This window comes from Lutra lutra, chromosome 8, assembly GCF_902655055.1.
Source record: "Lutra lutra chromosome 8, mLutLut1.2, whole genome shotgun sequence".
Classification (NCBI taxonomy): Eukaryota; Metazoa; Chordata; class Mammalia; order Carnivora; family Mustelidae; genus Lutra; species Lutra lutra.
This window is the reverse complement of record NC_062285.1, coordinates 92,527,940-92,542,006: the sequence shown is the minus strand read 5'-3', so window position 1 is coordinate 92,542,006 and position 14,067 is coordinate 92,527,940. Positions and strand designations below refer to the sequence as shown.

General features: G+C 48.2%; 1 protein-coding gene across 2 annotated transcripts in view; it reads right to left on the bottom strand.

The window, feature by feature from the left end:
* LOC125106020 (ras association domain-containing protein 3) overlaps positions 1–14,067 on the bottom strand; it is a 75,978-nt gene that overhangs the window by 6,030 nt on the left and 55,881 nt on the right. The window contains exons 1-3 of one of the 2 annotated variants that reach the window (XM_047739446.1): positions 8,858–8,910; positions 4,226–4,333; positions 1,411–1,639 (exon numbers count right to left, since the gene is read on the bottom strand). In XM_047739446.1, the coding sequence (XP_047595402.1) occupies positions 1,411–1,639; positions 4,226–4,234 (238 nt within the window). In that variant the 5' untranslated portion in view covers positions 4,235–4,333; positions 8,858–8,910. Of the gene's footprint in view, positions 1–1,410; positions 1,640–4,225; positions 4,334–8,857; positions 8,911–14,067 lie in introns of those variants that run through there. The other variant, XM_047739445.1, reaches the window with a different exon arrangement.

Below are 14,067 nucleotides of genomic sequence, written 5' to 3'. Positions count from 1 at the left end.
AGCAAGATAATACACTTACAAAAGCATCTGCAGCCCCTTTAAGAAACAGTAAAAACATACCATCCGAAGAAAACAAAATCAGAGTGAATCTCTCTATACATTTAGAATTATGAGCAGCCGCAAACAAACCAAGCAGTCAGAATGCGGGCTCTGCTGACTGGAGGCACAGCTGTGTGTGTCTCTTGCAACCCATGGGGACACACACGGGACACACACAGGGTGCTAACACTGCCTCAGCGCTGAAAGATTCTGCCAGCCATGAGGATAATATTTCAACAGGATGCTATTACTGTCAGTCCGTGCAGCTCAAGTCCAGCGGGCAGGCAACGAAGCTTGCCGGATACACCATCTGAGCTCTCTATGGTATCCTGGCACTTCTGGATACGGCCACATCACAGGTACTGATTTCCCTGGAGATGTAAATGCCCATGCTTCAAGTCTGGGGCCTCCTAAGGGTAGGAACCTTGGCCTAGGTCCTCTTTGTATTCTGCAGGGCCCAGCCCATGGTTTGGGGTCAAAGAGAAATATGCACGCTCAGCAACTAGCTGCATTTCCTCCCCCAACAACTGAAGGCTATGTCTAGCACATCAAGTTAGTCTATTTTCCTCCACTGCTGCTAGAGGCTGTACCCCAAAAAAACAGAGGTTAAGTAGCTGGACTGCCCACACATCTTGTGCATTTCCAAACAAGCACTTGGTGACTCCCAGTATCATGGTTATCCACCACTGATGATCAGTTTCTGCTGGAGCACTGAACTACCATGTTCAGTTTCACACAGTTCCTTACTATCCTCTTCCTACTCGCTGCATGTGGGCATGAAGTTCAGACAGGCAGACCCCAGAGGAGAATGTTATTCATCCACTGTATGTGCCTCTGGGGGGCTGGGTGCCCCGCTGCCCCCGGGTCACAGCTAGCGAGGCGAGCTCAGGAAACAGAACCCAGGATGATGCCACGCACATCAGGAAGTCTGCAATGTGCAGTATCACACGCGCCTGCCCATCCTCCAAGTCTCCAAGGAGGCAAGTCCTCCAGACCACCCCTGTTCAGACACACATCAAACGTGGCATGTGCTAATGAAACCTTCAAGCACAAAAGCATTCTTTTTCATCCTGAAGAGCATTAAAATTAAGGCTTCCAAAAAAACTCAAAGCCATCCCCTGGTGCACACATCACAAAATCCTCCACAAATGCCCATCACATGTGGATGCCTTGGACCTCCTCAGACCCACAAGTGTCCAACTCAGGAATACGGAAAGCCAGGAAACGGGAAAAGGGTTAAGCCAGGATCACCATAGTTTCCAGAACCTGTCCCTGGGCTCTGACATACATACACCCAGCAGCGTTCCTGTGGCTCATGACGACAAAGACATAAAAGCAGACATCATTTTCATCTGAGGCCTGGCAACATACCTTGGTCTTCCCTATGACAACGCTTATAAAGTGCAAACTTGGCAGGGCTCTCGGTCACAAGAAACTTCTTGAGCAGGGCCTCGATTACTTCCCCGACGGTGTTCATGCTGCTGATGTGAAGCGTGTTCATACAGCCATTGCTACCGGGAGCGAGTTTCCCAGAAGTCTGAGGGGGTCTGCAGAGCTCCATCTGGACTTTAATGAAGCCAGTGTAAATCCCATTTGAATTCTGAAGCAGGAAAAAACATACACTGTTAGATGAAAGGCGAGATACTTTTTGGTTCTGTGCTTTTACTGCTCTGTGGCACAGCTTCACTAAACATCGCCCCGAAGGGAAGGACCTCAGAGGGAGGTTAACACTACCCTGGCAAAGTGCTTCCAGAGGTGGGGTCTGTAGGGCAGATGTGGCAACAGAAGCCTCCTCGTGCTGTGGGGACAGCGGTCCAGGAGGGATGCCTCCAAAACCACATGTGAAAGGTCAGGGCCCACCGGAGAGGTTACAGTCCACCGAAGCAGAGGCCAGCCAAATCCCAAGACACACTGGTGCGTGGCAGACGGGTGGGGGCCAACTGCTGGAAGGAAACTTCTGCAGCTGGTGACCAGCTATTACACAGAAAAGGAAGGTCGTGGGGCGCCTGGCTGGCTCAGTCCATTAACCTTCTGCCTTTGGCTCAGATTGTGATCTCAGGCACCTGGATGGAGTCCCTGCACAGGCTCCCCTCCCCCAACACATGCACATGTGTGCTCCCTCTCAAATAAATAAAATCAAGGAAGGAAGGAAAGAGGGAGGTTCTCTGTGTCACTTGGAAACACCCAAAACCAAGGGAACAGAACCCAAACAAGCTACCTCATTCCTAGTGCCTATCACCCTGTGTCCTAGATGATCAATTTCGCCAAAATGTTTGGACACAGCATACCCCACACCGCGCAGGGCGAGGGGCGCGTGACGATGCATCTTGGTGGCCTCGAGCAGCTACAACGCAAACTACAGATATTATAAGCACTTGTCTTTTTTGTCTTAACATGGTATTTATATCTCCTTCTATATACTATTTTTTACGCATTTTATTGAGATATGCTTTTCATAGAAAAAAAAACCGGCACGTATTTAAAATACACAACTTGCTGGGTTCAGCACTTGTATTCGCTGATGGTAGACTTATTATTTCTTAGTTACCAAAAACAGTAATAATCGTCTGCTCTTCACTTTTTCTTTTTACATCCAGGAAAAAACGTATTTTAGTGTTTTATTAAAATAAAACCTCAGGTGTTACATAGAAATGAGACCGTTAGGGGCGCCTGGGTGGCTCAGTCGTTAAGCGTCTGCCTTCACCTCAGGTCATGATCCCAAGGTCCTGGAATCAAGCCCAGCATCCGGCTCCCTGCTCAGCAGGAAGCCTGCTTCTCCCTCTCCCACTCACCCTGCTTGTGTTCCCGCTCTCACTATGTCTCTATCAAATAAATAAAAATCTTCAAAAAATTTAAAAAAAAGAAAAAAAGAAAAGAAATAAGACAGTTAAAACATTTTTAAAAACCCCCCTTTTTGGTCCACTATTTTTCTTCCTTTCCGCAAGATCAATTTATCATACTAATTCGATTATTCATTCTTGTAGAAAGTATTCCACAACACTTCAAATTTCTATTTTTGCAATGTCATCTCCATGGGGGAGGGAAGAAGAGCCGATGGTGAGTGCAGTATTTCTCCTTTGATGAAAAGCGCATTTGAAAACGTACAAGCATCACTGTTGGGAGTAATGAAGAAAGTCGAGAACCTGTGTCCCGCTTCCCCCTCTTCAAGGGGGCCCAATGGGGAGGAATCCTTTATCACATGGGTTTACGTGTAGCGCTCCTCCCCAAAGGTCACAGACTTCAGCAGGGCCTGCTTTAAGCCAGTCACTCTGTCCTTGGCTGAACTGTCAGTTCACAGCCAACAGCCCGAGAGGCAGAAGTCCAAGGGCCCTGGAAACGGACACCACGGGATGGCAGGTGCCTCGAGGAAAGTCACCAAACATGAGGACAAGCAAAGACGCCAGTCCCGTCTGAGGCACATGAATACTCTGGCTTTGCTCTGGCTCTTCTCCCCCTGTCACTACGCCCCATGCCTTCTCCCGCCTCCACCAGCTCTCCACTGAGTTCAGTGTTCGGTTCCGCAGAGCAGGAGCCTCAAACAACGTGCAGGAGGAGGCTGAATACTACATCCGCCCACCTTCCGAGGCAACCAGCTGGGAGGAATCCTGGCTCAATTCTATTCTAACCCACGGGCATGAAATCCTTTTCCCAACACTTCCCTACTTACTTGCACAAGAGAAAACGGACGTAAGCCTTATCAGAATTTGAGGTACCACCTGTATGTTAAAGAGGTGATGGCAATCCTCGATGCTAAAAATCTTTCTGGGGTCACAAAACTTTTTTTTTTTTTTTTTAAGATTTTATTTATTTATTTGACAGAGAGAGAGATCCCAAGTAGGCAGAGAGGCAGGGAGAGAAAGGGGGAAGCAGACTCCCCGCTGAGCAGAGAACCTGATGCAGAACTCCATCCCAGGACCCTGGGATCACGACCTGAGCCAAAGGCAGAGGCTTAACCCACCGAGCCACCCAGGTGCCCTGGGTCACGAAACTTTAAAGTATTAACTGATGGGTGCGATAGAGCTACTTCAAAATGTAACTTTAATCTGAAAGCTGCAGAAGTACTCCACTTCATCGTCTGGCGTACCCTGACCATTTAACGTCTGCAAATGTTACTGAGAGACTTTAAGACACATGGATGGTAAGACTAACAGTTTGTATCTGTCTTTTGACAGGTGCAGGTGCTTACCAAGGTCATCTTCAACTTGTCTGTGACAGCCAGGTTGTATTTATGGACTTTCTCTTTGATTTCCTCTTTGCTGAGGTAATTGTGGGTTTCCTTCTCTTTCTCCACATCCTAGAAGGAAAACCAACCATGCTACACATGAACAAGCACAAAGAAAAATGCAGGAGCATGGGGAGCACTATAAAGGACACTATCAAGATATCTGCAAAGTGCAATTTCAACATGTACCTTTAACTGAAAATCATAACTGTGATTGAAATTTGGTTTTGATAAAATTATTTTTTTTAAAGTAGAATATAAAGTTTTGTTCTAAATAAATAATAGTTCTGCACTGCAACTTCTTTATCCTTTCCTCCTCCCGAAAATAAAAGCTAATTCAAGGGAAAGTAAAGGGGTTAAAGGAGTGTGCATTTTTACTAAGACTGTGTTATAGTGTGGATACTGGAAGATGTACAGCTTTTTGATTTGAACAGTGGAGTGCATAAATCCTGGCTTCTTTTCGCATTCCACACAAGAACTCTGGAGCACTTCACCTTGAAATATACACACGGACACAGAGGCATACACACGCCCTCTCATTGTCAAATCCCAGGGTCATCCACCAAACATGGCTTTCATTCCTTCAGACCAAGTCTTCCTGAGAGCTATATGGAATAAAACTAATCTATCAGTAGCTAAAAGAACACTTAATGTTATTTTGCAAAGCTGTCCTTTTTAAATTTCCCTTCTGCACAAACACCATTCTCTCTGAGTACGTGCAAGACTGGTCATTTCCATTTTAAACAGTATCCACAGACACACACCAAAAGCTTCCCTTTAACATGTTCTATGAACCTTATGGTCTTTATAGCTTCACCATATTTACAAGCAAAAAGTACAGTAGTTAGTGATGTTAGCTGGCACTCACCAATGACCCAATCAGACACAACTACCAGAGGGTAACTTACCTTCCGAACAAATCCTCATGTCAAGATACAAGTAGCCATATCTCCCCTGCCCACCCACTCTTACCACTCCCAACCCCTCCAGTCTCAACCCAGCTCTGACCTTCCACACTGTGGATGCGACGACATAGTTGTAACCCTCTTACCACTCACTGAAGGATTCCCCAATGGTTTACTGTCTAAAGAGCTCAACCAGCGCAGGACAGTATGCAACGTCCTTCTATAATATGCAATCACAGGGGGGCGCCTGGGTGGATCAGTGGGTCTCTGCCTTCGGCTGGGGTCATGATCCCAGGGTCCTGGGATGAAGCCCCGCATGGGGAAATCTCTGCTCAGCAGGGTGCCTGCTTCCCCCTCTCTCTCTGCCTGCCTCTTTGCCTACTTGTGATCTCTGTCAAATAAATAAAATCTTTAAAAAAAAAAAAAATGCAGTCACAGACGCCCAAACCTCAGTGTGCGGGGACCCCGTGAGGCCAACTATCCAAGACGCCTGCCTTGTGTTGCATTTCACTCTCCCAACAACCTAACCAAGTAGACATTATTCCAGTTTCCAAAGGAGATCAAGTTCTAAGTAAATTCACCTGCCAGCAGAAACTCAGCTGTTCCGTGGTGGCGAGACTCCCTCCCAAAGCCTACCAACCCTCAGTAACTCTGGTTCCTGAGACCTCTTGGGGCAGGGGTTGTGTGACACGCTCATCTGGGGACGACCCAACTAGTTAACAGACCAAACTCAATTTTAATCGGGTCCTCTGTGTTGTTTCCACTAACACAAACAGGTTCCCACTGTCCCTGCCTGAGTCAAAGGCTACATGATCACATTCAACCCTGAGTAGCAACTCAAAGGATGAAGGGTCCTAACTAGCTTCAAGTCAAAAAGAGAAGAGCAACTAAATATGGACTGATTTATCCTCCACTACAAAACTTCTGAAAAGGTGTCTACCTTTTTACCAGAGGCTACCCAAGCCGGTGTCTGTTGCCATCTCCTCATGGGGAGCTAGTGCTACGAAGCCATAGGAGTGGCAACCAAAGTACTGGCAGGAACACTTTAATAAAGAATGTAAAAGGGCTCCAGGAGCGCCTGGGTGGCTCCATCAGTCAGGTGTCCAACTCCTGATTTCACCTCAAGTCATGATCTCGGGGCTGTGAATGGAGCTTCTCACTTAGAGCAAGTCTGCATGTCCCTCTCCCTCTGCCCCTCCCCCTGCATGTGCGTGCACATGTGCTCGCGCGCGCTCGATTTCTCTCTAATAATAAATAAACTCTGCAAAAACAAAACAGAACAAAACAAAAAACCAACATAAAATGGCTCTTGATCCATTCAGGTGTCAAGTTTTTTTAATTCAAAGCATGAACATAGGGGTACGTGGACTATTTACAAGCAAATAAAGTAGGTCAGTAACTTCCCAAGTTTAGCAGCGCCCTGAAGTCAGATAGGGTCAGTGTCGGTACTGCTGGAGAAACAGAGAGAGCATCCTCGTTCCCCAGGAGGAGGGGGCCTCAAAGTCCCTTGGGGAGCATTCTGTCTGCCAACATAGAACCCCAAAGCAATCCTATTTTTGGTGTCACTGGTTAGGAAAGGGGAAGGAAAAAAAAAAGCTGTAGATTAAAGTAACTTTTCAGAAGCTTCAGTGACTATTTCTAAGGAAATTCAAAACATACATTGCACCTCTCTGATTGCCCGGCTCTTTCGATCCACAATTCACTGGTCACAGGCCACAGCTGAAAAAGATAATGAGGCTTTGTTCCCACGTTCCTTTTACAGTAGATTGCCCAAGGCTCTCCCCAGCAAATACTAAGAAGTGGCCAGTAAGAGGTCTCCACTTCACAAATGTGAGATGTGGCACCAGCGGGGCATGAGGGTGCTGTGACAAAGAAGCCCAAATCCAGCAAGGCCAGGGCTCTGACCCAGAGTCTGTCGCCCACTAATCCCGTGCCCTCAGCTTCCTAGCAAATAAAAGGGACCAGCAGTGTGAATCATCTTGATATCAAAAGTGCTTCCAGGCCTAACATGGCAATTTTGCAAAGATCTGCTGCTGCTCTCTACAGTGTGACCTATGGAGCAAGATGGTTCCACTTAGGAATCAAGGCAATCAAAGGCCCACCTTAAAAAATGTACCCAGGGGCACCTGGGTGGCTCAGTTGGTTAAGCCGCTGCCTCTAGCTCAGGTCATGATCCCAAGGTCCTGGGATCAAGTCCCACATTAGGCTCCCTGCTTGGCAGGAAACCTGATTCTCCCTTTCCCACTCCCCCTGCTTGAAGTCCCTCTGTCACGGTCTCTTTGTCAAATAAGTACCTTTTTAAAAAAAATCTTAAATAAATAATAAAAAATTAAAAAATTTTTAAAGTACTCCCCCCACCATGGGGGGAGGGGGGCGCGCACCTGGGTGGCTCAGTCATTAGTCGTCTGCCTTTGGCTCAGGTCATGATCCCAGGGTCTTGGGATCGAGCCCCGCATCGGGCTCTCTCCTCAGCTGGAAGCCTACTTCTTCCTCTCCCACTCCCCCTGCTTGTGTTCCTTCTCTATCAAATAAATAAATAAAATCTCGTGGGGGAGTACTCCCAAAGTAAAGAGGGGGGCCTGGGTGGCTCAGTCAGTTAAGCATCCGACTCCTGATTACGGCTCAGGTCAGGATCTCAGGGTCGTGAGCTCAAGCCCCATGTCGCTTAGCATGCAGCCTGCCTGCGATACTCTCTCCCTCTGCTCCTCCCCCGCACCCTTCTCTCTAAAAGAAACCAGTTAATTTTTAAAAATGAACAAAATAGCTAACGGTACCAATACTGCAGCATATGCCCACCATAGGGGCTTACTGCCTAAGTTAAAAGATAGGAGAAGCCGAAGAATGAAAAGGAGAAGAGACAGAGAGAATGATTAAGAGCAAAGAGGCAGGGTCAAGTCAATTTAGTGAGTTCCTTTTTTTTTTTTCTTTCTTTAAGATTTTTAAGCAATTTCTGCACCCAGCCCGGGGCTCCAACTCACAACCCCAGGATCAAGAGCCGACCGCTCTACAGAATGAGCCAGCCGGGCGCCCCCAGGGAGTTCTTCACTGCAGATGCTTAGCTAAGCACCCATCACCCTTAGGCCTCCTCACGTCAGCATTCCCAGAAGCTTGAGGAAAAAGAGAAACCTCCCTTGGATCGCTCACACAGGCATAACCGAGACATGCTTGTGTGACAACCATCCTTCCTTCTCAGAGATTAAAACTCAAGGAAACCATAAGGAGCAGTTAACAGAAAGGAGGGGGCCCCAAGGACCTCCAAGATCCTTTCAAGGTGAAACACCCTGTTATTAAAGGATCAACGGAACATAGATCCCACAGAAGCAGCTAATACCTAAAAGGCTAGAACCCTGATTTTTTTTTTTTTAATATTCAGATACAACTGACATATAACACTTTGTTTTAGGTGCACTGCAAAGGGATCTGACATACATATATACTGCGAAACAACCACCACAAGTTAACAGAGCTCATCAATCACCTCACATAATTATAATTTTTTTTTTTGGGTGAGGAGAACTTTTAAGATCTCCTCTCTTATGTGAAGTCGACTGACCTAGCACTTGCACACCTCATGGCCACGGACAAAGGGCTGCTCTCTGAGCAAATTATTTCCTGAGCTGCTGCTGTGTGCCAGGTTCTCACGCAAGCATGGGGACAGTGGGTGCCACACCTCCACCATCGTGGGGCTTACCTTCCAGCACAGGCTGGGGAGGAGTGAGCAAGGTGGGGAGGGAAAAGGCCTCTGAAATGACAACTACGCAGCGTCTAGGTGGAGGAGTCCGGAAGCTGGGAGAAAGGCAGAGAAGTCACAAGCTCGGCCTGGAGTGGAGAACACTGGCTTCTTTTAGTGTCGTAACTGGAGGAAGTCTCTAGAGCTGGAAAACTTCCAAATTTTTACCCCTTTACAAGAGAACACCCACCCCCCGCCTTTCCTCTCCCATAGGGAAGGATCCGCCTGCCCCTCCTCTGAAAACCAATGCCTTTGGGAAGACAGCCTTACAAGAAAGAAAGAGAAAAAAACATACCACCCACAAGGAACAGAGTAGGTAAAAGGGTGCAAAAGGTGAACATAAGGAGGGGTTTTTCAAAACCTGCGTGGCAAGTGCAGGAGAGAGAAAACAGTAGAGACATTAACCTTGACCTGCGCTGGCAGGGACAGGAAATGCACTGGGCACCTGTGTCTGAATGTATCCTTATTGTTCCCAGGCACAAAGGCTGCCCCGCCACGCCCAGGTGTGTCTGCGGGGGCGTCACAGGTCCTCTCTTTTATAAGCCACTTTTCATTCACAGTCTCCCAACCCTCCAGAATCTCCGTTCTTCCATGAAAATGATGAACCTCTAGCCTCTCTCATTTAGTGTTTTCATCCAGCAAGCCGGGGGGGTGGGGGGGTAGGGGGGGGACCCTTTCTCTGGGCCAAGGGTCTGAGAACTTCTTTGCCCTTCTTGCTAACTTATCTATTAACAGGAAATTTTATCTCAACTTAACATTTTAAGTTAAAAATAATCACATTTTAAATTAAACAACAACAAGATAAAGCACCCAGGAAGACGGGCTCACAGGTGTGAGTGAGAGGGGGGCTCCCCCTTCACAGCCCAGGGACCAGGTGGCCGCCGCAGCAGGCACACTCAAGGCTCGCTAGGTCTGAATCACAGCTCTGCCACGTCCTAGCTGTGTGACCAAAGGCAAGCTACTTACCCTCCCGGATCTGTTTTCTCATCTCTGTAAAATGTGCAAACCAATAGTACTTTAAAGAGCTGCTACGAAAATATAATACAACTCGTTATTCAACAATTCTATGGAGTGCCTGCTGACGCCCGGCCTGGTGCCAAGCACTTCAAGCTAGGACAGTCCTCTCCACCTTCTCCTGGAGGATAGCCTAGTCAAGCCTATCCAACTGCTGGCCCACTCCCTTGCATGTTTTCTTTAAAAAAGAAAAGTACAGACCCTTTTAAAAACACAACTTGAGGGGCGCCTGGGTGGCTCAGTGGGTTAAGCCTCTGCCTTCGGCTCAGGTCATGATCCCAGGGTCCTGGGATCAAGCCCCGCATCGGGCTCTCTGCTCAGCGGGAAGCCTGCTTCCTCCTCTCTCTCTCTGCCTGCCTCTCTGCCTACTTATGATCTCGCTCTCTGTCAAGTAAATAAATAAAATCTTTTAAAAAATAAAAATAAAAACACAACTTGGGGACGTCTGGGTGGCTCAGTCGGCTAAGCGGCTGCCTTCGGCTCAGGTCATGATCTCAGGGTCCTGGGATGGAGTAGCATATATCAGGGCTCCTTGCTCAGCAGGGAGCCTGCTTCTCCCTCGGCCTCTGCTTGCCACTCTGCCTGCCTGTACTGCTTGCTGGCACTCTCTCTGACAAATAAATTTTAAAAATCTTAAAAAAAAAAAAAAAGTGGTCATTTAAAAAAAAAAAACACACAACTGGCACAGATTCTGAGTGGGGGACAACGGAGGCACAGCACCTAAACACGGTCACTCAGTACACGGAGTCATTACCTCTCTGCCATGGGCCTACCGCCCCCACATGGAGCTGTTCCGACTCCTGGCCAGGGGTGGGGGCCAGCCTATATCTATTGGTGGAAGGGGTAAATTTACGGGGCCAAAAGATGCTTCCTTGAAGTGAGGCGAGATTCCGAACTCATGAATTCCAACTTTGAATCGCACTGTGCAGTTGTGGAAACAGGCAGTCACCTAACAATGTCCCCAACAGACGGGGAGGCCCAGGGACTGACCCAGAGGACACGAGCCTGACCTGGGTACAGAACAAAACATCAGGTACTGCCCTTTCTCGGAGCCTGGGACCCCTGCTGCAAACGGAATGGAGGCAGGGCCAGCTCGAGTGGTAACGAGCCTTGATAAGGACTTCTTTAAATGTCCTCCTTCCAGGCTCTGTTCCAACAAAGATAGCAAATGAAGTGTTGTGGACATCACCAGAACAGAAAAATCTCTGAGAGAGAGCTTTCCCCGACCATCGGGGAAAGACCTATCAGCAGAGCAAAGCAGGTTTGCACGTAAGAAAAGCCCTCTCCAGCAGCTAGAGATCAAGCAGTTTGGGGGCTCAAAAGAAACTCTCCACGAGTCAAGTTAGATGCTCCTGAACTACATTTTGGCAGGAAAAAAAACTCTGCTGAAATGTCTTGTAAGTGTACACAGTGGAAACCCCGTGATGAATGCAGGAAAGGCTCACACACACAACTAAGGCCCCAGAGAGGGTCTTTCGGGCTGGGACTCTGCACTCAAGTCTGTCCCTGTCAGGCGTTCTCACTCCTCATCCCACAACCTCAGAGATCCAAAAGTAGGTAGAGATGCTGAGGGAGCCCAGAAAAGTTCTCAAATTAGGACCACCCTGCTGATCTGCACCAGCGCCGTCCAACAGCATTTTCTACCATGCGGGAAGCGTTCCAGACCGTAATGTCCAGAAGAAGAGTCACCGGCCTCATGTGGGCATGGGAGCACTTACACACGAAACTGAATTTTCATTTTTATTTAATTGTAAATAGTTTAAGGGGCACCTGGGTGGCTAAGTGGGTTAAAGCCTCTGCCTTCGGCTCAGGTCACGATCCCAGAGTCCTGGGATCAAGCCCCGAATCTGGCTCTCTGCTCAGCGGGAAGCCTGCTTTCCCCCTCTCTCTGCCTGCCTCTTTGCCTACTTGTGATCTCTGTCAAATAAATACATAATCTGTTAAATGTAAATGGCTTTGTGTGGCTCATGGGGCTCAACCGGACAACAGGAATCTAAACCTAGACCGTAGCGTACGCACGAGTGAATGAACAACGAGCTGGGGAAAGCTGCGCGAGAGCAACGTAAAGTAACATGCCGAAGTCAAACGGATTTCCATTCCTGAAGGCACTTGTTTCTGGGGTGCCTCGTGCTGGTGTTCCTGACCTTAAAAGTCCAGGGTGCTGCTCGCTGCCGTGTTCTCACGGCACCAGCGCCAACGATCGGCTGGGTGCCACGTCTAGAGACTCACGCTTATCTTGGGGACCAGCCATGGCATGCTGACTCATCCTGGCCAGTCCAGGGCCTTCCCCCACCAAATGGGAAGATGTTTATAAACAGTGGGACACAGACAGAGCTGGGGCGCTACTTCCCTCCCGTTGGGGGTTCAGGGACTCGTCTTGCCCACCTTCAGCTTGCGCGCTCCTATGCTGCCGTAAAAGATGTTTGCTGTTCACGTTTCCAACACCAAAGAAAAAGGAAAGACTGTCATGGCCCTCTACCCATCCTTGTAGGGAGAGAGGCATCAGTGTGATCTCAGGGTAGGAGAAGCAGCCAGCAAAGGGGGAGGGCAAAGCGCCCAGCAAGTCCACAGCGCCCCAGGGAACGCTGCTCCTCCAGGATGCTCTGCGGACAGAAAGGATGCTCACCTCCTCTCCCTCTCCCACCCTCCTTGGTGAGTCCCAAAGCACTTTAGAATGCTGCAGGATCTGAGAAGACCCGCAGGTTAAAAGAAAACAAACCCATATCAGCACACAGCAGGAAACTAAGAAAACAGACCTGTAATAATGTTGTAAGTGTGAAATTATTAATTAGGAGCAGATGGGTAAATTACATAAGAACAGATATTTCTTTTATTAATTATTCACTTAGTAAGTGGATCCTGTATTCATTCAGGGATATTAGCAGACCCACACCACATCTGTCGAACCTGACAATTTTAAACCACCTCTTTGTCTCCAGGCTACTTGTTAAACAACAAAGAGAAAGCAGAAGGGAGTCTAGTCTAGGTGGGTGTTTTAGGATGACTTTTTTTTTTAATGAATTTCAAAAATAGAACCAGGCTGTAACCTTATAAGGATGGAGCCTGCACTAGGCCTCTTTCACATGCACTTGGGAGAGGTCAATGGGAGGGAGCCGTCTACTGCCTTTATATTCTCCCAGCCTCACCCCTGCCTCTCAGCCACACATAACTCTCCCCCAAGAGCATGTGCATGCACCACCCTGCCCCTCACTGTGTACCCCTCCTCCTCAAGGCCCACCCGACCCAGGAAGCCGTCCTCCCCACAAGAGCCCTCACTTCCCTGTCTCAGCAGGCCCTAGGCCACCCCATCCTTGCAGATCCAGCGGCCGCAGCACCTCTTCCGTTGGCGGCTTCCTGTGTTTACTCCTGCCTCCCAATAACCTGACAACATTTTAAACCGTCCTCTCGGGAACACAGTGCTGGGACCAGCTCGATGCTGGAAGGCGGCCGTTGCACATTCCTTTTCAACGGACTGATTCTATCTGGTCACAGAGCCCACATCTACAAGATAGCATTTGCAATCCATCCCTGCTTTCGTACCGCTTATCAATCTGTGTGGGGTTTTTCGGTTTGCTTCTCAAAACTAAATGCATCTGCAAGGGCACACAAAAGGCCTTTGTAACAGCAGAAACAAAGTTTTATACGCTTCTGTTCTCCATCTGCACCATCAAAGGAGCGAGGCCTTCAAAGCTTGCCCCTTAACTACCCTCACACACGCGGGGCAGTGAGAGCAGGCACGGGCCCAGGGTGTTAATAAGATTAACTGCAGTTGTGATCCACATGAAGAGCGTTTCATCTGGGCCTTCCATGACCTCACTTTTTAAAGCCCCTGGTTACCAGTCCACAATACCCTATATGGCTGTGCTTTCAAAGCCGGGTCGCGTGCCAATCGTCCAACACTCATTTGTTTGGAGCCAGAAAACAAACTTGGAGGGGGACCAGTCTCCTCAGAGTGCCCCTGCTGGAGAGCCCAACCTCAAGGCATACCAGATTACGCTCAGACTCACAAATCCCTGTTCAACATGTTTTCAAAGGGAATCAATTAAGATGCTGTTCATTTCTGAAAGGGGATACATTTTCACAACTGGTTTAACTTTCTCAAATTCTAGGTGAGCTGGGTAACGAAGAAAGGAAAGATTATTAGAGGCCTCAGAGAC